General features: G+C 42.9%; 1 protein-coding gene across 1 annotated transcript; it reads right to left on the bottom strand.

The window, feature by feature from the left end:
- Window positions 1–25253, bottom strand: Actr5 (actin related protein 5). The gene is made up of 9 exons (XM_026383324.2): window positions 24879–25253; window positions 23393–23622; window positions 20946–21115; window positions 16594–16811; window positions 15285–15467; window positions 9138–9254; window positions 8316–8455; window positions 6724–6856; window positions 1–3284 (listed from the first exon to the last, which is right to left on the bottom strand). The coding sequence occupies exons 1-9, from the start codon at window positions 25251–25253 to the stop codon at window positions 3042–3044; spliced, it is 1809 nt and encodes a 602-aa protein (XP_026239109.2). The 3' UTR covers window positions 1–3041.
- Between the last annotated feature and the right edge of the window lie 1989 nt (window positions 25254–27242).

Below are 27242 nucleotides of genomic sequence, written 5' to 3'. Positions count from 1 at the left end.
CTATGAACTGAAAACATAAAATGCCTAGAAGAAAACATGAAGAAAAACCTTTGTGACATCAGATATGGCAGTGATTCCTTGGCTAAGACTCAAAAAAAGCATAGGCAACAAAGGAAAAACAGAAACAGACTACATCAAACAGAAAAAAACTCTGCCTAGTAAAAGGGAATAAAGAGAATGAAAGGGTAATCTATGAACTGATGTATTTGATAAGGAATTAATGCCCCAAATACATAAAAACTCCAATAACAAAAACAAAAACCCAATTAAAAGATGGACAAAGGACTTGAATACCTTTTTCTGAAGAAGACCTACAAATGGCCAACAGATACACATCACTAATCATCAGGGCAATTCTTATCAAAACCCATTAGTCTGGCTACTACATAAAACAAATGAAGTCATGAAATAGCAAGAACTGGTGAGGTTGTGGAGAAATTGGAACCCTGTGTACTGTTGGTAGGAATGTAAAATGGTGCAACTGCTATGAAAGACCGTATGGCGTTTCCTTGAAAAAATTAAAAATAGAACCCACAGGACCCAGCAACCCCACTTCTTGGTATAAATCCAAAAGAATGAAATCAGGATTTCAGAAGGATCTGAACTTCTATGTTCAGTGCAGCATTGGTCACAACAGCCAAGACACAGAAGCAACTTAAATGTCTAACAAACGAACAGATAAAAACATGGTAAAGACATACTAACACTTTCCAGCTATAGAAAAGGAAATCTTGCTATTGGTGACAACAGGAAAGGACTTGGAGGGCATTTAGTGAAACAAGCCAGCCACAGGACAAATCTGCATGGTTCGCTCCACTCTTATGAGATACCTGAGTCTAGCTCATAGAAGCAGAGAGTAGACCGTGACTGCTGGGGCTGGAGAGATGGGGAAGAGGGGAACTGTTCCAAGCCCCTTCCCCTCTGCTTCTCCGCTTTCCTGGGGGAAACCTCTGCTGATGTTCCCAGTTCTGCTATGCTGGGATTCCTCCACCTCAAGGGCAAGTTGCTCCTTCCCCTGTGGCTAACTACTTCCTACCTGTCTCAGACTCACCCTTGGACTGAACCTGGCCATCTGTACTTGTTTCCAAAGACTGCTGTTCTAGCTACCACAGACTTGGTGCTCAAAACAACAGATATTTATTTATACTTGCACAGTTTTGGAGGCCAAGGCCCCAAATCAAGGCGTCACCATGGCCATATTCCCTGCAGTCCCCAGTACCCTTCAGATGCAACTCTGGGCCCTGGACACTTCAAGCTTAATCAAACACAACCCCTTCTCTTGAGGAACACAAAACAGTGTAAAAGAAACCACCTGGGCCTAAAGCACAGCTAAGTGGTAAACGTCTGGCTGGTGGTTTGTGCAGGGGGCTGAGGAAGCCCCTGGGGTACCAAAACTCCTGCCTAGTGTGCTGGGAAAGAATGAGGAAGACTGCATGTGCAAAGCTGGTCACGGGAAGCCTGGCATGCTCAAAGACGAAACCAGACAGCTCAAGGCTCAGCCCCTTGGCCTGAACCTCACCAAGGCCCCTGACTTTCCTGTGTTCCAGTGTTATCACCTGCGAGCTGAGCACATCTAGCTTGCTAGCTTGTTTGGTCATAAAGTGCCTAATTGAGAAAGACCTGCCTAGGGTCTTTCTCCATGAGGACATGACCTCCAAGGCAGTCCTTTGACCCCACCACTGCCTTTCAGACTGGGGTTTTGTTACTGTTGCATTGTGTCTGTGGTGCGGGGATCCAACCAGGCCTTAAACATTCTAGGCAAGAGCTCTTCTACTGAACCCCAGCCCCAGCCCCTCTTGCCCAGCTAAGATCAGTCCTGCTTTCTTCACATCTATCCCAAGACACTCAAAATTCATGTTTCCTGCCATCTCATCAATCCTTGGGCCCAGCCACAATGGCCAGTGGCTCACTGGACCATGCCTTGGAAGTTATTGGGTCCGCTTGAGTCTCCTACCTCCTCCTCCACCACCACAGCTCCCTCCTGGTCTGAGTTTCTAAACCCTCGAGAGCTGGATCCAGGTTCTAAAGCAGCCTCATCAGCCGGCAGGCTGAGGCACCATGGGATCCAAATGCACAGGTTCTGTGATAACGATATTAGCAGCTCAGGAGCTTTCTGGGCTTAATTCTTAATGAGTTAGAACTCCCAACAAGCAATCTCCATAAAAGAGGGATTATTTGTCCATTCACTATGTAACAAATGAGATGTCTCAGATTCTCCTACTACAAGACTCACCAAAACTCAGGGAAGGTGAGATTATGGCAGAATAAAGGCTACAGGATCTACCTTTTTCTTCAGAGAGACTTAAAAACATTAAGGAGCCAACAAACTCACAGGGATAGAAATAAAATTTTTGTAGAAAGGTCTCATGTAGTAGAAAAGTCACCAACAAACAAAGTATGAACAAAAGTTGAGCCACTAGCTCTATTTCCGTTCACTCACAAGAGGGCACCAAGCAGGTCCTTAGCTAGCAGAGTGACTTTGCACAAGGTGGTGGTGATCCTCTCCTTTCCTCTGTTTCTTATTTTAAGGGGAAGTAATAGGAGGCGGCAAATATTTCCAGCTCCTGAGATTTCACGGTGACCACTTGCTTCTTTAATATAAATATCAGTTTTTAATATATGAAGGACCTTCCCCTTTGGGCAATCACACAATTTCTGAATAAATACAGTAGGAAAAAATACATACACTGATAAAACTTTATAACTTTTTTTTTTTTTAAACAAAAAAGGCTTGAAAATGCAGTAAGAAATAAGTCTAGTGCTCTTTGTACACCCTGGCCTCCATGTCTTCATTCACTGCTCGCTGGAAGCTGCCGACAAAACTTCGTACCAGCTTCCAGATGCCACATGGCAACTCAGACTTTCCATGCTGCAGTAGCCCCAGGTAAATGAAACTCCGTACAAGATGATCCTGCTGCTCTTATGTCTGTTCTCCACGGGAGAAATTCAGTTTGCAGCCAAATACATCTAGCACAGTCCTTGTCCCATCACACTGCCAAAAGCCATGTGTGCGGAGCCCTCTCTCTCTGGAGGGCCCTCTACTAGGCCTGCTCGTTGGCTCCGGAGCCTTTGCCTGCTGCCTGGGATTCTGAGGTACGTGAGGCCTGCTTGGGCAGGCGAATGGGGACGTAGATGTTGGAGGCACAGTGCTCCTTGAAGTACTCTCCTCCCTTTTCTTCATAGTCCTTCCTGGTGATCCAGGCTTCATCGTCGTCCATGTGGTCCAAAGCCCAGTCACGAGCACCATACCAGGCATCCAGCACGGGGTTCGAGGCAAGCTGAACCTGAAATGAGACGCAATGCTCACTAGAAAGATGCCTCCAGCAGGCTCAGGCTCCCAGTGTGACTGCAGCAGGCTCAGCTACAGTCCCACAGACCTGTGTGTCCTCAGAAACGTGTACAGGAGGCCCCAACTCCCCCTACCTCTGCACCTTCCAAGCAAAGCTGAACTGAAGCACCCAGATTCTCCAAGAGTGCACAAGATGACACAGGGCATAGGGCCCAACTCACTGAACAGGCAGTCCTTTACCAAGGCAAAGCCTGCCACTCTGGGTCAGAGGGTCCAGCTGGCCAGCCTCCTGCTTCACACTGTTGTCAATCACAAGCTGCCAGGACAGAGGTGAGGTGGAGGCTGGTACAAGGCTAGCTACAGCAGTGAGAGAGTAGTGGGAAAAATGACTGCTGAGCAGGTAACCAGGGTGTTCTTTGTGATGCTGCCAATGCTCAGTTCCGATTGCTCGTGTCAGAGTGTGGCTGGGGGTCGGCAGCTCTGTGAGGGTCCTCAGATAGCCTGACCTGACCATTTAGGGAAATAAATTGGGCCTCCTGATTCCTGGAACTGTCTGCCTCCTTTCCCACCATCCTCTCTCCTCCTCTCTCCCCAACCCCAGGAGTTCCATGATGTGGCAGTGTTTCAGAACTTCTGGAGGGCCAGGCCAGGCCACATGAAGCAGGATCAGCATGCACAGAGAGAGAAGAATGGGACAAGAGAAGTTTGAGCTCAGAGTCTGACTGCCCAGGCTGCCACAGAGGCAAAGGACTTGTGAAAAGTAACATTTTTGTAAGATTGGACAAGAGCCTCTGCTGCTCTGGCTTAGGAAAAGCTTGTGAGAATGAGTACAGGGTGCTTGGTACTCTGTCTTGTAGAATACTGAATTAAGGGTAGCTATCATTATCACTAGTAAGAAATGTAGCAAGATCTACTGTTAATAGAATATTACAGCCATAAAAGGTATACTTTGATAAAGGAAAAACTGTCATAATAGTTTGAAATGACAAGAAAATGACCTGAAAATATACATATAAGTAATTTTATTCAGAGAAACTGTATCTAAAAAAACCTTTTTCTCTGCTTTTATTTTGTCTTATGAAAAAGTCTGATATCTTAGTAATGTTTTAAAATATTTTGCTATTTAAGAAAAAAATAACAGAATTCTTTCTCTCTTTTTTTACAGTGCTGGGGATGGAACCCCAGGGCCTTACAGGTAAGTACCCTAATACTGAGCTACACCCCCAGATCCAGAAATTATTTTTTTTAAGGAAATATGTAAATACACATTTTGGAGTTCTCTATCTTCTAAAAATCATGCAGGGTCTAATAGTACTTATATTCGGGGCACTGCTGTACACATCATCTGCACTTAGAATTGATGGGCTAGTGACAGCATGATACACACTGGCTACATTAGCAATGCAAAAGGGAGTGGTGGAAGTGGGCAGAGAGAGGGTGGACCATGACACTAGAACAGCTCTATACAAGGCTGGGGGAGAGCTGGCAACCACATTCCTACAACCAGTGCTTACAAAGTAACCATAGGAAAGGCTCTGGGCTTGCCAAGCAAGAGATATTTAAAATCCCATGAGGTTTTTCTCAATCACTTCACCATAGACGGGAAGCCAGCACTACGTCAAGCCCCTGCTCACATTTCAGAATGCTGCCCTTATCTTCAGTGATGTTGCCCCTTCTGTCCTCCTGCCTCTTGGGATGTCTCTCCTAAGTGTCTGTTGTGTTCTATTGTCCTCAAAGGCTGCCGTGATTTAGCACTTGATCCTTGACTTCACCGCCTCTCCCCAACAGTGCCCTGGGCTCCCTGAGTGTACCCTGCTATCTTTCTCCTGAGCACTCACTCACTAGCTATGGCCAGCTCTTTCTGTGTGTCCCACTGGAAGCTTGACCCACCCTGGAAACAGAATACAGTTTCCTCCCTTTCAAGCCTCTTCTTCCTCCCATAGCTCCTAGTCCAATGAACGTCCTATTTATCAAACTAGTGGCTCCACATAAAACTTGGGGAGTCGTCTTAAATCCCACTTCTCCCCCAAATCCACAATCAGCTCTGATCACTTCATCCCCTTATCTCTCTCAAGTCAATCCCCTTTCCTCTCCCTCTGGCAATGCCTTCTTATTTTCTGTGAAGCTACCAAGCGACAGTCTTTCAAGGGCTGAAAACACCTATCAAAAGGCAGACACTGTCCCTTCCCTGTTGGAGGTGAGTTTGGCAAGGGCTATAGACAGGGAAGACTCCCTGGAGGAAATGACATATAAACCAGCAACCAAGAGAGAATAGCAATGAGCTGGGAAGAGTGTTCAACGTAAAGGACCATTAGGTGCAAAGGGTCCAAGGCAGGAAAACAAGGCTTATCTGAAGAACAAACTACCTGCATCACAGATGAAGGCCGACCTTCTTAGTAGGATGCACAGGTCCTGCATCCTGTGGGCCTGCTGACTTCTCTTCCTCTCTGCCTGCATTCCTTTTTAGCAGCCATATGCTCCAGCCACACTGTTACTTCTCCTTCCCTCAATAAACTTTTGCCCCTGCACCTTTGGGCATGCTAGTCCTTCTCTCGGGAATGATCTTGCCAAGCTACCCCACACCACGTTACATAGACCGCAAACACATTTACAACCTTAAAAGATTCAGTTCCATGGAGCCTTCCCTGAACACCAGTGGAAACTTCTAGGTGCCCATACCTTCTGTCCATCCCACTCCAGGTTATTACGGCTCATTTACTTGACTGCCACCCTAAGATAGTGAATTCCTTGCAACTGCAGGCTGTGTCAAGGATATCTCAGCATCCCTACAGTGCCTGGTCCAGGATGGGGGCTCAGACTATGTTACTTGATGATCAAGGATTTGGTAGAAAACTTGTGGGGGGCTGGGGATGTGGCTCAAGCGGTAGCACGCTCGCCTGGCATGCGTTTGGCCCAGGTTCGATCCTCAGCACCACATACAAACAAAGATGTTGTGTCTGCCGAAAACTAAAAAATAAAAAAATATAAAAAAAAAAAAAGAAAAATTGTGGGGCGCTCATTTATATGACAGCCATAAAATATAGTACTTTAGAAGAATAATGACATGGGAAAATGTTTATGATAGGTTAGGGAAATTCAGGTAACAAAGCAATACACATAAGTGCAGGAAATTTATGAAAGGCAATCTCCTTCAGGCAGGGAGAATGACTTATTCTCACCTGTGTTCTGACATCTTTGAATTTAATTATGCGCATGTCTTCCTTTTTCAATTAAAAAAAAGTATACAAAGAATTGTTTCTCGTTCTGCTTTAAAAATTAAACGTAGATTAAAGACCAGAATAAAAGTCACAAAAATGTCAACAGTGGACACTGCTGATGATAGAATTATACAGTCATTTTTCTCCCTTACACTTTTACTTTTGCAATCAGAAAATAATGCTATTTTTCGAAACAGCAGCTTAAACAAACAGTACCTGGAAAGAAGACTGAAAGGGTCTCATCTCCAGCAGTTCCTTCTCCATTCTGGCTTTCATCCCAGGATACATCACATTCCCACCAGTGAGAAAAATGTTCTGGACCAGTCTCTCCTGAACTTCCTTTGGGTACCTAAAAGAGAAACGACACTCCAATTTAAATGTTCCAAGAGACTAGAAATGTGGAAATGCAAGCTCTTGGTGAGAAACAGAAAACAGCTGCTTGAAAAGTTAAGATATATAAAACCAAAATTGTCATTTTTCATTCATGTCACTCTACAATGTCAGCCCAATGTTTCCGAAACCTTACTTTGAATGTTCCACTCATATCTTTAACATGATTAAATCTTCTGTGCTTTTGTAATACATTTTTCTAAAAATCAACTTTACTGAAGATTAATTTACATATTCTTTTATAAAGGCTAACAAATTTATGTACTCTCGTAGCCATCACTCCAATCAAGACATGGAACATTTCATCATCCCCGAAGCTCCTCTCCCTGGGGTTGAGGACTCATCTCTCCATCTGTCCCTTTTTTCGTTGGTTCATTTTGTTTTCTTTTTGAGGCACGGTCTTGCTATGCAGCCCAGGACTCAGCCAAATGAGCAGCTGGGACTACAGGCAAGCACCCCGACACCTGTTTTTTGGGAGGTGTGGGGGGTTTTTGTTTTTTAATAACCTCTTTTTGTTATTTACTTTTTTTTTTTTTTTTTTTTTTTTTTTTGAGAGAGAGAGAATTTCAATATCTATTCTTCAGTTTCTGGCAGACACAACATCTTTGTTGGTATGTGGTGCTGAGGATCGAACCCGGGCCGCACGCATGCCAGGCGAGCGCGCTACCGCTTGAGCCACATCCCCAGCCCCTGTTATTTACTTTTGATTACTTTCCCACCCATCATTAAGACATATAGCTCAAAGCCACTCAGAGTAACGGCAGAAGTGCTTTTCCATTTTTTCATTGTGGGTGCACTTTTCCATCCTGTTATACCAAAAACAGCCCGCAAACTACAAATTATGTTCCCTACTTGTACAGCTTGAGTCATGGAAACTCACACTGCAGGAAAACGCCTTTGGAAGTGGGTGGAGGGAGGCCCACTTTGGAAATGTAAACTCTGGTATAAATACAATGTCCACAGGGAGGAAAAAAAATCCTTCATAGGTACTGCAATATTTTGGGGGTGATTTAAAATCTCCAGTCTTCAGGATTGTGAAGTTTCATATGAAAGCCAGTGCACATTACCACACTGCACTGATCTAAAGGAGTTCTTCTCGCTCCTCACATGAGCTGAGCATTTACATGTTCAGAACACAATCATAGAGCCCACACAGGCACAGGCATGTGACAGGCCTGTCACAGGCCTGGTGACAGCACAGCAAGTGAACACCACCAAGAACAAGCGCATTTCCCAGGGCTCAACCGCCATCTCTCCAACTCAAAACCCAAGGAGGGCTACGGCTGTAGTTCAGTGGCAGAGTGCTTGCCTAGCATGTGTGAGGCACTGGGTTTGGTCTTTAACACCACATAAAAATAAATGATAATTGAAAAAAAAGAAAAGAAAATGGCTCAAGAAAACAAGTGTCACCATCTTACCTGTCCAGAATGTACTGAAGCGTCTCCGCTATTCCCGCCTGCTCTTCTCCTATGAGCGAGGGCTGGAAAATAATTTCTGGAGCTCGGATTCTTTCTGTCCCAACAAACAGCTGATGATATGCTGCCAAGTTAAACACGGGCTTTAAAAACCCAAGGTTTAAGAGAGATTTTTAGGCCATGATGACAACCGTCCCAGTTGCCAGTTTCCTCACCTGCACCTCTTATTCCAGTGTAGTTTCTGTCCTCTGTGCATGGCACAGCAGCGGCTCTCCAACTCTCCTGACATGAAGGTCCAGTTTTCTACTTTCTTTCAACCTCTCAACTACAATTCCTACACACTGCACTGTGCCATGGTCCCTGAGTTGCAGGGAGCATGGCAGTGAAGGGAGGGTGGCATGAAAGGCCTAGCAGAGAAAACCACAGCTCCACCCAGGGCCTGCTTATGCGTTTCAGTCCCTGCACAAAAAGAACACTCCCTCCCGGGGGCCTCAGATGAGCCAGTTTATCCAGGTGTCACTGTAATGATAGAAATGTAGACCCTAAAGAGGATCCACTATGCCAACACTGGCTTAAATGTAGATGAAACCATCAAAAGCCAGTTTACAAACCTCCAGTTACTGGCCTATCCTTTCTTACAGACTGGTGCTGGAACCTCAGTCAGTGCTGGGGGGAAAAAAAACCCTGACTGATGTTGTAAGCACCGATGTCCCCTTCTCTAAAAAGAAAAATTGGGACTTCAAAATACATGTATCACTAAGAAGCAAACTGGCCTTTGTGTCAACAGTTTCAGTGTACACAAGGACATGGAGGCAGGCGTCAAACCTGGACAGTGGTGACAGGTTTCTCCACTTCTGGTGCTTCCTCTGAAAACAAGGGCTCAAAATCATTCATGCTTTCCACATCTTCTAGAGATGGCTCCAGTGGCTCCAGGTCAGGGGTCTGAGGACGAAACAGAATAGCACAAACAAAACAAATCAGAACCAATATCTCCAGCAAGCCCATTCTGTGGGTTCACTGTCACAAAAAAGAACTGGAATCTTGCCCAATGTTCCAAAAGCCTGTGTCAAAATTATGAACATTTTTCTATGCTATTTGAACAAAAGAATACACCTGAACAGACTGCAAAGCCAACAATGGGCTTTGCTTTCATTGTCTGCTTCTCCTACTTACACAAGCCTTGTCTCCTGCCTTCTCTGAAGCTTTCTAATAGCGCCAGCTTCAGGCTGACGCTGCTGAAGATATGCTGCTTGCATCAGTCACACCATCATACATACAGCTATGGGGCAGCATAGTGTGATAGGGGGTGTCCTCCAAAGCAGCTAGGCTACCAACAAAAGGTAATCAATCAATCTATCTATCTATCTACCTATCTATCTATCTATCTATTTATTTATGGTATGATGGAGCTGTGCACAAGCTAGGCAAGTGCTCTACCACTGAGTTACATCCCCAGCCCTTTTTCTCAATTTTTAAATTCTGAGACAGAGTGTCAGTAAGTTGCTTGAGGTTGGCCTTAAAACTTGTGAACCTCCTGCCTCAACCTCCTAAGTCACTAGGATCACCAGCATGCATAAGGCCTGGCTGAAATTAATAAATACATGTGCCGACATTAATGGGCTTAACAATTAGTCCCTTAACAGCAGGTCCTTCTGGACTGGAGATGTGAGCAAAGGCTTCCTATCTGTGAAGTCCTGCAGCACAAGCTTTTCTCTTCAATGACAATGACTCGAGTGGGGCCTGGGCATGCTGACACCATTCCCAAAGGAGGGGTCACGGCACTTTTGTTTTCATTTTAACCTGAGAAAAGGGTGGAGGCAGTGTCCTACAAGATGTCTTCAGTCATCTGTCATTCTGCCATGTGAAAGGCAGGTAAGTCTTCCTCCTCTAACCTCAAAGGATAGAAAAGAGGAAGAAATATCTTGTTGCATCCCAGAGAAAAATGCTCTATCGATGTTGGTGGGTGCAGAGCAGGCTGACTTACAAGGTGGTGTCTGAGGAGGGATCTAGCAAACCCAGTAACCAACAGCCACAAAAGCCTGAAAGAAGATTCCACACTTAATTTGTGTTCCAAGTCCCTCCTTATTCTCAGAATCTATGGAGTATGTGAATTACCAACACAATTCAGAGAACTTAATCCTCTACGTCCTGTGCACATATATTGCAAATGTAGACTAGCAAATTGGCAATGTCCCTCAATACTCCCCCGCCCCACACTCACACGCCCCAAATCACACGGCATATGTGGCAAACAAAATGCACAACAATGTGTTCCTGATTCTGTTCAATTTAAATGATTTGACCATGTATAAGGGGCATTTCCCAGGCTTGAGCATAAATCCTACAAAGGAAAAATAATACTTCATTGGAGACCAAAGGACTAGATGAGAAACCTAGTTTACAAAGAGGTAATTCAGGGAGGACAGGAGGTAGGTTATGGACAAAGCCTCTGGGTCTCAGTGAAGGAGGTCATGGGTCAGCTCATGGATCAGGAAGGTGTGGCTCAGGCAGAAGTAACTCACATAAGTGGTGGAAACATGGTAGGGGAGAGAACAGCTCAGCTCCAAAGCTTTGTTCTGCCTTCAGCTGAAATTCTATAAATCAGGAGTCTGAGTGTGAGGAAATCAACTAAGGCTTTAGGAATAGGAAAAGACCTAGCTTGAGGCCAGAGTGGATAATAAAAAAAGAGATGAGCAAGAAGTCTCACCTGCCCAGCAAGTCTAGCTGACCTAAATGACATGCTCCTTTGCCCTAGCAAGAGGAACATTCCATTTGACCACATAGTTTGTAATCTGTAAGATGCTGAGCAAGTCCTGGGAATGCCTATGCCTACTCTGGAGCATTAACCCAGCTCTGAGAAATGACACAGGGGATCCCACAAAGATCAAAAGTGGATCACCCAAGTTCTCTTCCATTTGAGGCACCCAGGAACCAGGAAGTAGTATGATATAAAGAACAAGCTCCTGTTCAGAAAAATCCTTCTTTCCTTTCTTTTAAGCACTCATCTGGCCCCTTCGACAATTCAGTTGTATTAGTGGAATGGAGACACACAAATGCTGTGTATCTAAAATAATGACAGACAAAGCTTGAGACCTCCCCCCTAATAGGAGCAAGTACTGAGGGGTTCCACTCTACTCCCCATGCCCCATAAAGGGGACCCTCCCCCAACAAAAAAGAGGTAGTCTCAACAGGAGTTCAGGAGGACTCCAACAGAAACTGATGCAAATAATATCAAGTGACTTCTCCAGCACAGTCATGACAGGAAGTGATGAATGCATGCAGCTTCCTTCTACCTCCACTCCCTGAAGTGTGTGCACCATGGACACATCTCATGGAAGCTCCTTCTTGGAAGCCAGTCACCCCTCGCTGCAAGAGGCCCTGTCTGGAGCTGGGGTCAACAGTCTTTTCTGAACTCTGTCTTGGGAGTTGCCCCAGGCCAGATGCTAGACAGTTAAGTGAAAAACCCTCCAGGTGACTCTATCCCCAATTTCTCATGTCTTCCCAGCCCAGGCATCACAGAGCAGATCTGATCTACTCTTCCAGAATCCCTGACCCATTAAACCCATGAGGACAAATGAATGGTAGTTGTCTTACACTATTAAGTTTAAAGCAACAGATAAGTGAGCCATGCTTCAGTGGTGCAAGAATACAGAAAGCCCTAGACAGCCACTAGGAACCCTCCATTACCTCCCAGCTTCCTGGTGCAGTGCTCACAGCCATTGTCCCAGACCCTTCCAACACTCTCCTCTTCAGTCCCCTTCCTAGTATCAGTCCTGAGATTATTAGCAGATCCTTTTTGTTGCTATAAAAACTGAACTTCCTACTTATTCTCCATTTGACCTCCTTTTCTTTTTTCTTGTCCTTTCATCCTTCCACCAAAGGATAAAGGTACCATCTTCCATCTGAGGTCAGGCCAACCATCTGTGATCTTAAAACTCTATGAACCTCTCTGATTTCCCTATTCTCTGCAGGTTTTGAGAGAGCTGGAATTCCAGCACTCTTCTCTCCCTCCCAGCAGAGTGTTCTCCTCAGCTGAGTCCTGGAAAGCTCTCTGTTCTGTGCTCTCCGCCCTTCCTTTGAGGCACTCAGAAGGGCAGAAACCTTACATTTTTTGTCTTTTTAGGAACCTTATCTTAATTACCTCTGCATTCCTGATGCCTGGCATACACTAGGTGGTAGCGCCCACCTTCAAATTCCCCCAGAACAAAGACTATAAAATTTTGGGCTTCAAAAGACTTCTTCAGTTACAAGAAAAACAGCATCATTTACCTTTTTCCAGCTACATTCAAAGCATGTCACCTTACAAATAAAACTTATTAGCTTCACTAAAAGTGGCTTAAAAATTTATTTATGCTAATTCATACAATTCAGAGAGGAACCAAGCTAGTAATTTCAATGCAAACATGCACCCCACAGAGGAGAGTCCTGTTGGCTTACTAAACCCCCCGCTCAGATTCTCCAGGGTCTCCACATGTACTATGTATTTCAGGAGGACTAACACAACTGTTCCTTTGGAACCAGATAGATTAACAGTCTGCCAGGGGTTTCAGAAGCAGCAGCAGGGTTTCCTGGAATTTTCTTGAGCAGCGGAACAACAACAGGGACCAACTCTGATCCTGCTAGTAAAGCCAGAGAACTTTCTGTATTGGCCCCACTGTGTTTTCCAACAAATGATGACATTCTAAATCTGCACACACACACCCCCAATGCTATGCCTGTGGTTGTGAAAAGTAAGCATCTTCTACTTTTAACTACTGCGTTAAGAATGCTAACAAAGCCTGCTCCTTACAACATTCTCACAGGAATAGTTTCAGAATACAAACAACTAGAACAGATTGGTCTGGAGGAAAATTGGATGTTGGGAAACAGTATAAGTTTTAAATTCCCAGTTATATAAAGCCATTACACTGCATAAGTGGAGTTTCACAGGAACTTCAATTCACCATCTATTCACTTCATTCAAAGTGAATTATATTGTTGGAAAATACTTTTTTGAAGGTAGAACTTGTTAACCAATCATAGATAAATTTATCCCATGAATTTGACTGTAACTGACTCTAGTCACCAACAATCACCCTCAATAAATGCTGACTGACCATTAAAGCTTCAGTGACAGCAATTAGTAAATTTGTTATATAGAGAAGCCTCTTTCGAAATACAACATTTCAAAATCTCCCCAAGTCCAAAGCATTCTGATGTGTGTCCTCAGAGCACAGAACAAGGGTACACAGGACACATAGGAAGAACCTGTGAATGAACAGAGGAGCACCTGAATCACAGCGTGTAACAAATGCAGAAAAAGGAACAAAGAAAAGGAAAACCCAGTTCCCTCAACTGCTCAGGAATCACATTTTCACAGCTGTTCATTTTTAACTTTTTAAATCTGAAACTCCTCACCTGCATGTGGCTTTGTGACACCTCTCTAATATAAAGACACTTATGTCCCACTGATATGCTGAGCATGAGGAAGACTAAATATGGATGAACACTTAACAGAGACAACATGGATCTGGGTTGCATAAAATCACAGGTCAAATCTGGGGGAAGCAACAAAAAGGCACAGTGTTTCAAGAGAAGCTGATCCGGGTGGAGGAAGGAGGCCAAAGCCCTTCCTTCCCTAGATCGTAGTGACCAGAGAGGGGGATCCAGGAAGACTAGCTCAGGATGTGCTCTATAAAGCAAGCGTGCTCATGGCTGGCTCAGTCCTCAGTTGCAGCCTATCAACAGAGGGAGAGAATGCAAGTCCAAGAGCAAAAACTACAGTAAAGTAAGCTTCCTGCTGAGCCAAAGTTGGCTGAAACCTCACTGATGAGTACCACACCACACAGGGCATCAAACAGCATTGACTCACATCTTTCTACAGTACTGTTTCTAAAAACACAAGTAATCAAGAGTTTTTAAAAAGTTGATTGATTTAAAAACAAAAAAACAACAGCTACTCTCGTTAATCCTGCTCAAACATGTCATAAGATAATGAGTAGGTTTCTTTGTTTTGGAATTCTAGGGATGACAAATTCAGTTATATTGTATACACTTAATAGTACTCTGTTCCAGTTCTACAGACAGGACACCCGGCCAGTGACTGCTGGGCTGAATTGATATAGGCTATCCATTCCTTCACTATGTAGGCCCCAAGGTATCAGGTCTGGGCTACCGAGGTCCTCAGCTCAGTTCTTCCACTTGCCCTTGTGGTCACACTAACATCTATTATTAACAGTCCACTGGCAGAGAACAGAAAGGAGCAAAAGGAAATTTAAGAGCTTATCCAGAGTTAGTCTTTAGTATCTAATTAAAAAATTATCTTGGCTGGGGTTATAGCTAAGCACATGTGAGGCACTGAGTTTGATCCTCAGCATCACATAAAAATAAATGAATAAAATAAAGGCATTGTGTCCATCTACAACTAAAAATATTTTTAAGTCAACCTGTAAATGTTTTATCGAGCATATCTGCCAGTTATTGTAAAAAAAAAAATCCATAAACTTGGGCTGGGGTTGTGACTCAGAGGTAAAGCACTCACCTAGCATGTGTGAGGTGCTGGGTTCGATTAAACAAACAAATAAATAAAAGATTGTGTCAGCCTATAACCTTTAAAAAAAAATCCATAAACTATGTATGAAGCATGAGCCCTATTCTCAGTTGACATCAAGATGGAAAGAGGTAAATGAACAATCAACCATGATGTACTGTTAAATGACAAAGAAATAGGTTCAGGCTCAAGGAGCAACACAGAACTGGTGTGAATGTTCACATTCCGTTGCCCGTCGTGGGGTGAGATCCCTCTGCTCAGAACTTCTCTGGTAGAAATCTGCCATGGCTACCTCCATCCACGCACCTCATCAAGCTGCTCTCTCCCCCCCAACACCTAGTCACAACGCCTTTGATAACCAGCCTTTAGGCATTCCTCCCTCTCAGGAGGGCTGCTCTCTCTAAATGACCCCACTGGGTCTCCCTCTCAAGACCTTCAGTCACCTCTGGCTTGCTGTCCACCACGTCCACCTCGAGGTTGACTTCTGCTTGAAGGATTTTCTGTTTCGCTTGCTCCACTGCTGCACTGAGCTTCTGTATGTAGGACTGCAGCTCTTCTGGGGAGTCCATGTTTAGCTCTATCAGAGCTTTGTGAAACTGATCCATCTGGCCATCCTCTAGAAGTTCCTGAAACCAGAACAGTCATATACACATAGTGCAATCACAAAAAGGAAGGAAAGAGAAGTAGCTTAAAAGCCAAGTAGAAAGAACTGCAGCAGGAGGAGGTTCCCAGGGTTCCCCTAGCCTGCCTTCCACAGACTTACACTTCTAGCTCCCCCCAAAAATGTTCAGATGGCTGCCCTCCTCCCCTGCTGTTCTGGACTAGGATCAAAGCCTGGCTAAGCTAAACTAATCTATAGTGACAGACATCAGAAATGTTGTCATCTTTATGGGGTAGTTATTGGCAAAGAGGAGATAAGAGGGAGGATGGTGATACTATTTCTTGACTTGAGGGCAGACACATGGCACATATCACTTCAAGAAAATTCAACAAGATGCATACTTAAGATCTGAGCACATTGCATCATACATACTACACTTAAAAAATTAAAAAACAAATTAGCTGGGCACAGTGGCACATGCCTGTAATCCCAGTGACTTGGGAGTCTGAGGCAGGAGGATTACAAGTTTAAGGCCAACCTGGGCAAATCAGCAAGACCCTGTCTCAAAATAAAAAATACAAAAAAGGGCTGGTGATGTAGCTCAGTGATAGAACATCCTTGGGTTCAATCTCCAGTACCAAAATAAATAAATAAACTAACTAAAGGAGATTATAAGGCCAAAAAAAAAAAAAAATCAAAGCTGGAGTCAACAACTCTTTCAGAAACACCTATTGCCATACTAGACTCTGTATTAATGATCTCAGTTCTAATGGTCCCCCTGGGCTCCTCCTTAACCCCCAGAGTGACTTACAATAATCAATTTCTTTTCTTTTAAATACTGGTGATTATACCCCCGAAGTACTTAGCCACTGAACCACATCTCCAGCCTTTTTTATTTATTTTTTAAATTTTATTTATTTTAAATTCTGAGGGTCTCACTAAGTTGCTTGGGGCCTCATTAAATTGCTGAGGTTGACCTCAAACTAGTAATCCTCCTACCTCAGCCTTCCAAGTCACTGAAATTACAGGCATATATCATCATGTCAAGCTTAATCAATATACTTATGGCTAAGGAAAAATTCAGAGGAGAAAATTCCTTGGGACCACCTTCTTAAGTGAGGCCAGAGACCCATCCCAGCATCAGCTGTCACCTGAACATAGAGTAGTCGATCCAGTCGCTCCTGATCCAGCTGCAGCTTCTCCTCTCGCCGCCGGGCATTGAGCTCCTGCAGCCGCCGTAGCTGCTGCTGCCGCCTCTCCTGCTTCTCCTCAGCAGTCAGAGTGCTGCCCAGGAGCTTGCTGGAAAATGGAAGCTGCATCTTGTGGACATTGTTCTCATAATAATCAGGGCACTGCCACTTTTGCAATTCTTTAAAGAAAGAATTTTAGAAGTCATGAAATGGAAACACTAACAACATAAAAATCAAAACACAAGGATTTCGGATGCAGGTTAAGATGGAGAAAACACCATCCGGCCAATCTCTGAATCCACTCAATCAACTACATGCTGGAATAAAATGTGGACATATTGCCAGCAGACCTGTTCTAAAAGAACTGATAAGTGATGTTGTTCAAATAGAAATCGTACCAGAAGGAAGCCTAGAACATCAGGAATGAAAGAACATCGATGGAAATTATGAAAATCTGGTTAAACCCAACAGACTAATCTCCTCCTGAGTTCTTTAAATTAGGTTTGACAATTGAAAGTAAAAAAATCTGGGCTGGGGATGTGGCTCAAGCGGTAGCGCGCTCGCCTGGCATGCGTGCGGCCCGGGTTCGATCCTCAGCACCACATACCAACAAAGATGTTGTGTCCGCCAAGAACTAAAAAATAAATATTAAAAATTCTCTCTCAAAAAAAAAAAAAAAAGAAAGAAAGTAAAAAAATCACATCACTGTCTGATGGGCTTCCAGCATATACAGATGGACACGTATAAGACAGCACCAGTGAGTCTAGTGTTAAAATTTCTACATTCCGTTTCAAGTAGAAAATATCGATTCTAAATAGGCCATGAAAAGTTAAATTTACAATAATATCAAATAACTGCTTAAAAAAACACAGATACAGTAAAAAAAGGAGAAAAAACCCAGAAAAGTTAAAATGGAATTTAAAAATGTTCAAATAACCTAAAAGGCAAGAGAGAGGAACAAATAACAAACTGAGGGAACAACAATATTAAAAATATAAAAATATAAAATCCAAATATAAATAATAAATTGTAAAAAAAAATTATAAAAAATTGTAAAAAATCTGACATAAACATTTTTTTTCTTTTTGGTACTGGGATTGAACCCAGGGTGCTATACCACTAAGCTACATCCGAACCCTTCTTATTTTGAGATAGGGACTGGCTAACTTGCAGTTGGCCATGAACTCGAAATCCTTCTGTCTCAGTCTCCCTAATTGCTGGGATAACAAGCAAGCACCACTGTGCTTGGCTATAATAGACTTTTAAAAAATGATCTAACTACTAAGGAATTCATTTTGAATACAGCAATATTGATAGGTTAAAAGTTAAAGGACAAAAAGACGTGCCATGCAAGCCCTAATCAAAAGAAAGCTGGCGTGGCTTTATTAATGCTCAAGCAGACTTCAAAGACAATTGCCAAGGATAAAGAGGGACAATACAAGGGATGGGGTTGCGGCTCAGCGGTAGAGCGCTCGCCTTGCATGTGCGAGACCCTGGGTACGATCCTCAGCACTACATACAAATAAATAAATAAATAAATAAACAAGTGGAAAAAAATTAAAAAAAAAAAAAAAGAGGGACAATACATAATGATAAAAGGTCAATTTGGCAAGAAGTTTGTTAAATATGCACCTACCAAAAAAGAGTAAAATACCTGAAAACAAAACCTGACAGAACTGAAGGGAGAAAAAGGAACACCCACAAGTACACCCAGAGATTTCAATTCATTTTTCTCTAGTATCTGTAGAGTTAATAAATGGGAAGTGAACACGGATACAGAAAAACAGAGCAACACCTCAACCAATGGAAGCTAAGTAACAGCCCAGGACACACTCCAGAATGCATATCCTTTTCAGGAACCTTATGCCAGCTGGGCTTGGTGGCACTCGTTTATAATCCCAGCAGCTCAGGAGGCTGAGGCAGGAGGATCCCAAATGCAAAGCCAGCCTCAGCAACTTAAGACCCTGTCTCAAAATAAAAAATTATAAAGAAGGGCTGGGGTTGAAGCTCAGTGGTAGAGTGCTCACTTAGCACATGTGAGGCACTGGGTTCAATCCTCAGCACCACATAAAAATACACAAAATAAAGGTATTGAGTCCATCTACAAAAAAAAAAAAAAAAAAAAAAAAAATTGGGTTGGAGATATGGTGTTTAAGTGCCCCTGGGTTCAATTCCCAGTACCACCCCCACCCCCAAAAAAGTAACTTCTGCCAAAGTTGACCGGACCCTGGGTTATCAAACAAGCAAGTTTAACCAATATTAGACAAAGAACTTTGATCATAACAGAATTAAGCTAGAAATAAATCACAGAAAGAAAATAGGAAAATCTCCAAATGCTGTATATAAAGCAATCAATTGCTTAAAGAAAATTAATCAATTGCTTAAAGAAGTAGTCTTGAAGAAAACTAGAAAACATTATAATTCAATAAAAATGAAAATATATCAAAATTTGTGGGATACAGGTAAAAAGCAGTGCTGTGAGGGAAAACTGCAGAATTAAATGCTAGGCTTTTTCGTTTTGGTAGTGGTTGTTTTCAAAAGAACATTCTCATAACAATTTTAAGTTTCAAGAAGAGGAGGAAAATGAATCAAGCAGAAAATAAATAAATAGAAGAAACCAATGGGGTTACCTAAATAGTCCTGTGTCTATTAAAGAAATTGAATTCATAGTTAAATGCCTTTGTAAAAAGAAATTCTTAGACTCAAATGGTTCTCCTGGAGAAGTCTACCAAACATTTAAAGAAAAAAACATAACATCAATTATTTACACCATCTTTCCAGAGAGTAGTAAGAGGCAGAGCACTTTTCAACTCGCTGAACAAGGCCAGTCATCACCTTAACACCAAAATAGCACAAGAAACCATATACCAATGCCCCCCATGAAACAGACACCAAAAAAACCCCTCACAAAATAGTAGCAAATCAAGTTCAGCTATATATACATTAAAAGAGTAATACACACGAACAAGTAGGTTTATCCAAAAAAACAAGAATGGTTCCATATTCAAACACAATCATTATAATCCCCCACATCAACAGTCCAAAGCAGAAACAATTCAACAGCTTTGAATCTTCTAAAGTTAAACATACATTTACCATATGCCTGTATATTAGTATGTAAAGCAGCTCCAGCCACAACCACCAAAAACTGGAAACAACCCAAATGACTATTCATGATGAATGGATAAACAAACTGTGGTGCCTCCATATAATACAATACAGTTCCACAATAAAAAGGAAAGAACCACTGAGATCCTCAACAATTTGGATGAATCTCAATGGCATAACACTGAATGAAAGTTTCAAAAAGTTACATATCCTATTTATATAACATTTTGGAACAGATGAAAATTACAGTAACAAATAACAGGTGAGCAACTGCTTGGGATGGGGACAGAATATGACTTATAAAGAGAAAGCATGAGCGAGTTTCTTGGGATAAAAGTACACACAACTGTGATAGTGGATCTACAGATGTGTTATAATTCACAGAACAGCCCCCCCAAAAAAAGTCAATTACAAAACAAGCTGATACCAGAACACCTTGAGAAGAAAGAAGGAAAAGCAGAGAGAGCTGTATCATCTGACAAGCACCTCTCTGGCCTGAGGGTGCTCCCAAATTCTTTGTCAGACGGCATATATGTTGCTTGGGACTGAACCCAGGGCCTCACATTATAAACAGGCACTCTACCATTGAGCTACAGCCCTAGCCCCACAGATTCTTTCTTTTTATATGTGTCTCTCTAATTTCTTTTATCCCAGGAATAACAGGTACTTAAAAGATTTCTGAAGACACAGCCTTTAGCCACTACTATACTCTACACTTAAAAATGATTAAGATAGTAAATTTTACGTTATGTGGTTTTCACCAAAATTAGTTTTCTTTTAAAGACAGTGTTTGCCCTTCTGGAGCTTAGTAGTAGTAGTCAACTGAAGTAAAGATCTTTAATGTCAACGAGAAAACCCATCCACACACTAGGTGTGGTGATACATGCCTGTAATCCCACTGAATTGGAAGGCTGAGGTGGGAGGTTCACAAACTAGAGGCCAGCCCCAGCAACTTAGCAAGACCTTGTCTCAAATTAAAAAATAATAAGGGCTGTGGATGTAGCTCAGTGGTAAAAGAGCCCCTGTGTTTAATACCCAGTGCCAAAAAAAAAAAAAAAAAAATTAAGAAAGTGAATACCAAAAGAAAAAGGGGGTGCTAACAGAAATAGAGTAAAAACATAAGAAAGCAAGAATCTTAATAGCTTAGAACACTCCAAAGGTCACCACCATCCAAAAGCTGCAGCAGGCAAAGTCCTCTCCTTTACCTTCCCCGTAGTCCTCAGCAATGTAGCTGTGCTCATGCAGGATCTCTTCCATGCGGCTGAGAGTGATGGCCGCCAGGTGCCCCGGATACTTCAGCTGGAGGAGTCGCTGGAGGTAACCAGCTGCCTGGCTTCCTCCAAGATTGATGCGTTTGCAGTTTTTGGCATCTAGCCTGATATCAAGAAAAAATATATTTTTTGGCAACACAGAGAAGAGAATATGAACTATCTTGGAAATAGAATAATTTAATGAAGCCAAAGAAACGGACAAGAAGTGGGGGTGGCATAAAACTTTACAGCTGCTGGGCACAGTGGCACACACCTGTAATCCCAGTGGCTCAGGAGGGTGAGACAAGGAGAGAAAGTTCAAAGCCAGCTGCAGCAACTTACCAAGATCCTAAGCAACTCAGCAAAACCCTGTTTCTACATAAGATAAAAAAGGCTGGGGATATGGCTCAGTGGTTAAGTGCCCATGGGTTTAATCCTTGAAAAAAAAAAAAAAAAAAAAAAAAAAAAAAAAAAAAAACCCTTACAATTGCAAGAGACTCAAGTCCTCTTAGTCTAACCTCTTAACCAACACAGAAATTTCCACATCCAGATACCTGGCCATCTAACTTCTGGCCAGTCTCAGAAGGAAACAGGTTTAAGAGAAAAAACACACACTCCAAAGTTAGACCTTTATGTGACTCATCATGTATTTCCCAAACTGTGGTCCTGGAACCATATCCTAGAATATAATTCCTAGAATTAGCTAGGAAAATGTTAAACATGCTGATTCCCAGGCCCATTCGTTCTTGGGTGGGCCTGGGAATCTATATTTTAATAAGCCCTTCCAGAACTCCTCCCCTACACAATCCACTTCTATTAATACAATTAGAGTAAATAACAAATCACCTATAGGCTTACTGGCATCTTCTAAGGGCCAGATCTCTTTCACATGAACCAAAGGTTCATGCAGTACTGAGGACTGAACACCAGGGACACTCTATCACTGAGCAACATCCCCAACCCTTTTTTGTGGGGGACAGGGTTGCTAAGCTGGCCTGAAACCTGGAATCCTCCTGCCTCAGTCTCCCAAGTTGGGATGTACCACCTCACACAACAACTTTAGGCTCCTAATGTAAGAAAGGGAGAGTAGCAGAGCACTGGGAATTTGCTGCATATTCAAACACTGCTGTTCAATCATACTTCACCAGGAGATGGCAGCACAAAACAGGCCATGCACCAATCTGAAAATTCCTTAGTTTTCAGATAAAATAATTTTCTCTCAATAGAATATACATGGTTTCTTTAATTTCTGTATATTCTGCTTACATAAACTATAGAATTCCAAACTTTGGAAAAGTTTGATAATGCCTTACTTCTGGTTTTACAGATTTTCATGGAAACTTCAAGAGAGTCTCATTATGGTCTCAATAAACTCAATGGCATTTGTTTGCCTTAAATATTCAGACTGCTTTACAATTTATAAAGTACCACCACCCATATCACTCATTTCATCAAGCCTGGAAAGTTATTTTTTTCCAATTTCACATGTGAGGAAACAAAGATGTTAAGTACCTTATCTTAGCAGGGCTACAAACCCGGGCATTCAACTCCAAGGCCAAGGCTCTTTCCCTGTAGTGTCAACTCTTTAGGCAATATGAGAAGCATAAAGTTGGCCTAATCTCTTATAGGACAATGAAAGAAAGCCAAACTATCAAGTGGGAATAGACAAACTATCTTTGTCTTTTATTCAACTCAGAAATTTTTAATAAATGCCTCTATCAGGTACTATAACCGAACAGAAAGGTATGAGTAGTGATCAAAGAGTTTAAAAATTTTTAAAAGTCTAAATTAAAAAGTGACTACATGGGCTGGGGATGTGGCTCAAGCGGTAGCGCGCTCGCCTGGCATGCGTGCGGCCCGGGTTCGATCCTCAGCACCACATACCAACAAAGATGTTGTGTCCGCCAATAACTTAAAAAATAAATAAATAAATAAATATTAAAAAAAAAAAAAAAGTGACTACATAACACAAAGTTAGTCTAATTAAAATTTTTTCAAATAATTTATTCAAAACATTTTTATTGAGTGCCTATTATCTACAGGTACTATGTTAACTATCTCCCCATTAGAATTATAAAATTCTAGAACTAATTTAGACCTAAAAGACCATCTCCTCCAACTCCTTCCAGGAAGTCACAAAGGTCAGGCAAAGTGATGTGGTCATAAAGTGATATAGGTCAGAACTAAGCCCAGCTCAGTTTATAGACTGGAGTCTAGTACATGCTCTTTCCACTCCAACTTTACAGTAAACACTAAATGTTTACTGAATGCTGCTTTTGGGCAGGGGAAAGCTGAGGATCAAACCCAGGGCCTCATACATGCTAGGCATAGCTCCCTACCATTGAGTCACATCCTTGGTCCCTGAATGCTTCTTAAAATACCACTCAAAAGTCACAACCCACCTTCCTTCTAAGATGGGTAAAATATGTGTACACTGGTATCCAGATGAAATGATGAGCCCACAGGAAACTGAATTCTTTGGCTTATTGTGGTAGAAGCTGAAGAGGCTGTCTATTCCATAGGCAACCTTGGGGATCCTGTAGCACTCAAAAAGGAGTTCAGACATCATTTGGCGTGAATATAGTGGATTGCACACAGCTTCTGTCAAAACTATGGGATGATCCACACAGCCCTAGTTTGAAAGAAAAGGGGGAAAAAATGAGTGATAACAGAATACTCTTTAAAACATTAAAAAAAAAATCTTAGTACAGAGCAGAATTCACATTTGATCCCTAATCAAAAACCTGACCAGAAACAAATATATAAAAAAAAAAATCTTGGGCTGGGGTTGTGGCTCAGTAGTGCAAGGCACTGGGTTTGATCCTCAGCACCACATAAAAGTAAATAAACAAAATAAAGGTACTGTGTCCAACTTAATAAAAAAATATATATATATATATTTATATATATGTATAAATCTTGTCTTTACTGAAAAATATGAAACTTAAGGTTATTAAGTGAAACCTCATCCAAATTGTCAGTAAATGATGCTGGCTAAATGATTATATCCAAAACACCTCTAGAATCCAACTGGTTCTTATCACATCCCCTACTACTTATCTAAGTTGTCACCATCCCTCATCTGCTTTATTCCAAGTCTCCTAAGGGGTCTTCCTGTTTCCATGACAGTCCATTCTGCATCAGCTATAGTGATCCTTTTTAGATAAAAATTGTGTCCCTCCTCTGCTTAATGCCTTGCAACTGCTCCCCAATTCACTCAGAGGAAAAACCTATAAAGTGTGCGATTTGTCCCCACACTACTTCTCTGACATCCTCTTCCTGGTAGCACCTATCCAGGTACTTGCCCCCTCACTCCGGCCGTCCTGCAATTAGGATTATACCATACTCCGACTCAGTGCCTTTTCACTGTCTATTCTAACTGGGATACTTTTCCTTCATATATTCACAGGGCTTGCTCCTTCAATTATCTCCTTCAAGACCTTGCTCAGACATACTTTCCCCAAGAGTCCCTACTCCAACCACACATTGAAAAAAATGTAACCTCCTCATCTTCTCCTATCACAGCACTGACGTCTGTCTTTTCATACTAGTATCTTTCCACACTAGCTCCATTGGCACTAACAGTTTTGTGCGATGTTCACAGTTGAATTCCAAACGCCTAAAATAAAATAACATAGGGCTGATGCACAGTACGTATTCATAAATAAATCAGACACGAGCATATATGCCCTAACGTATATTCTATGGGAAAAGAAAAGGCATTGTTCGATCACTACCCTAAAGCAGGGCACACACATTTTAAGTACTTAGCATGATCGACTAAGCAGAAGATAATCAGAGCCACTGGAAGCCTGACTCCCTCCTGAAAAGCTGAGTGAGCGGACAAGACCTCATCCCTCCCTCACGCCCAGCCCACCCCGCTTGCACCTGTGAGGAGACGCCCAGGTGCTGGAAGCTGTAGTCCAGCAGCAGCTCCTGTAGCTCCAGGTTGACCGGCACGTTGCGGTCGAAGGGCGAGCGCAGCATCCAGCGGAGCGGCTCCAGGCTGCCCAGCGCGTTGCCCACCTGCGGGCCCGCTCCGCCTCGCGCCCCGCCGCGCCCGCGGGCGCACACCGCGCGGAACTGTAGGCGCGGCTCGGGGCCCGGATCCGGCCCGGGGCACGCCCAGCCGGCGCGGGCCTGGAACGACCCATTGTCCAGCACCAGCGGTAGGGGCAGTGGCCCGTGTGCCACGGGTCCGACCTCCAGTACCGGATCCGGCGCGGCTCGGGCGTCGCGGAACGGGAACACGTTGGCCGCCATCTTAGAGCGCGCCGTCCCCGCCCCTCGACGCAGCGTTCGCCCTGCCGCCGCCGCGAAGCCCCGCCCCCTACGTAAGGCCGTACGGCTTGCGCCCGAGAGGGCTTCAGAACAACCACCTCTCGCGAAGCCAGGCCAATCTCTCTCCCTAACTCGCCCTTGGTGGTCAAGGTTATAAGCTTTTGGGGCCGCTAGGCCAAGCCCATTCTGGCCACGAATCCTGACGTTGGTTAACCTTGTCCCCAGCTCATAAGAGACCACGCCCCTTCGTTCTAAGCGGGACTGCAGACCAGGAAGCCCCGCCTCCAGCGCGTAGTGCCGCCAGGCTCCGCCCTTTCCGGCCTCTAGACTGCCTTTTTTTTTTTTTTTGGCTTTTGACTAGTCACGCCCCCCTTGCCAGGAGAAGCTCCTTATCATCTTGGGGTCAGCCTTCGCGTGCTTACCTTTCCCTAGCCCTGCAACTTGCTTAAAGGAGACCCTTTCCCTGTGACTATTCCCTCAAGTTGTCTAGGAAACTCAAACTCTGGAGTACTGACAATGTTTAACTGGGACAAAAGCTCGCAATGCAGATGACTTCACTTCGTGAAAAATTTTCAAGCGGTTCACTTATGATTGCTGCATTTCTCAGCATGTATATGTTGCAATACAATACAAAAACAAAAAAACTTTATAATGTCACCAGGTTCTAGCCAATAGGGGTGGGAGTGGAGTTGATGTGGTCCACTCCCACTTTTAGCCCTAAAAGCGTTGGGCACACTCTCCTTTCATTTTCTTCTTCACTAGCTAAGGAGATAATAAGAATCAGAGCAGCTACCCTAAATGTACCAGCTCTGGAACACTCAGTTTTGAGGGACAAAGTCAAGATGATTATTCAAGAAAGCTCTGAATAGACACTCTGAGCAAGATAGAAGATTCTGAACCTTTCTCAAGAATCGCTGTTAAAGTTTCTGTACAGTTTTTCATTATATTACGAGTTGCCCTTTATTTCACACACAGTCATGCATACATTGGAGCCCTCTTAATTGTATGAATACACTCTGATATTTGCAAGATGAAGTCACCTAACAGTGCGTTTCTCAGAATAGATCTCTATCATGAAGCGATGCACGACTGTACTTTTTACTAATGGAACCCCCCCAAACCCTCAGACAGATGTCTAAATATCCCTCAATTATTTAACTCATAAAATGCGGTATCAGTTTCTGCTTCCTGAAGAAGTATCTTCCAAACAGGCCAGCTCCAACCTGGCCCTCTGCCCAGGGCCTGTAGCACAGCTCTCATCCTGGGGTCTTGCTTTTCCATCATCTCAGGATTTTCTTTTACTTGTGTGTTGTGGTCCTGTCTAGTGTGTGCTTTTTCTTGGTGTATTCTCTTGCTTTGGAGTAGCAAATACAATAGACTATGGAATGAATATAAGGGAGGGTATTAAGAATAACTTTTTGAGACCTTGAATGTCTTTAAGTGTCTTCTAACCCAGTGATAATAATTTTGAAGGTATGGCTGAATTCTAGTTTGGAAGTCATTTTCCTTTAGAATTGAAAGCACTTTCCATTTTTTCCTTAGTTTTCAATGTTGCTGAGAAATGTGAAATTGACCTTTGACCTTTTATGTGAACATTTTCTTTCTCTGGAAGCCACTAGATGTTCTCTTTGCTTCCAGGGTCCTGAATTTCATGATGTATTGGATCTGTTTTCTTCCATCATGCTAGGCAGTCAGTAGTTCCTGCTTAATACAGCAAGTCAAGTGATGTAGATGCCTTCAATTCCTGATAATTCTATCTCTGTTTTTTATTCAGTGTTGTTTTTTGTTTGTGGTACCAGGGATTGAACCTGGGGGTGCTCAACCACTAAGCCACATCCCCATCCCTTTTTTCTATTTTATTTAGAGTCAGGGCCTCACTGAGTTGCTTAGCACCTCTTTTTTTTTTTTTTTTTTGTATCAGGGATTGAACTCAGGGGCACTCAACCACTGAGCCATATCCCCAGTCCTTTT

Source organism: Urocitellus parryii, chromosome 6 (genome assembly GCF_045843805.1).
Source record: "Urocitellus parryii isolate mUroPar1 chromosome 6, mUroPar1.hap1, whole genome shotgun sequence".
Lineage (NCBI taxonomy): Eukaryota > Metazoa > Chordata > Mammalia > Rodentia > Sciuridae > Urocitellus > Urocitellus parryii.
Note: the sequence above shows the minus strand (reverse complement) of the source record. Positions and strands in the feature narration are given on the sequence as shown.

Bases quoted from the DNA above. Each gene is read 5' to 3' on its own strand.
- Actr5 (XM_026383324.2), bottom strand. From the start codon at position 25,253: ATGGCGGCCAACGTGTTCCCGTTCCGCGACGCCCGAGCCGCGCCGGAT. The intron at 21,116-23,392 runs GTGGGTTGTGAC...TCTTGATATCAG, and splicing joins TTACCCATCTTAGAAGGAAG to GCTAGATGCCAAAAACTGCA. The intron at 6,857-8,315 runs GTAAGATGGTGA...TTTCTCTTTTAG, and splicing joins CTTCAGTACATTCTGGACAG to GTACCCAAAGGAAGTTCAGG.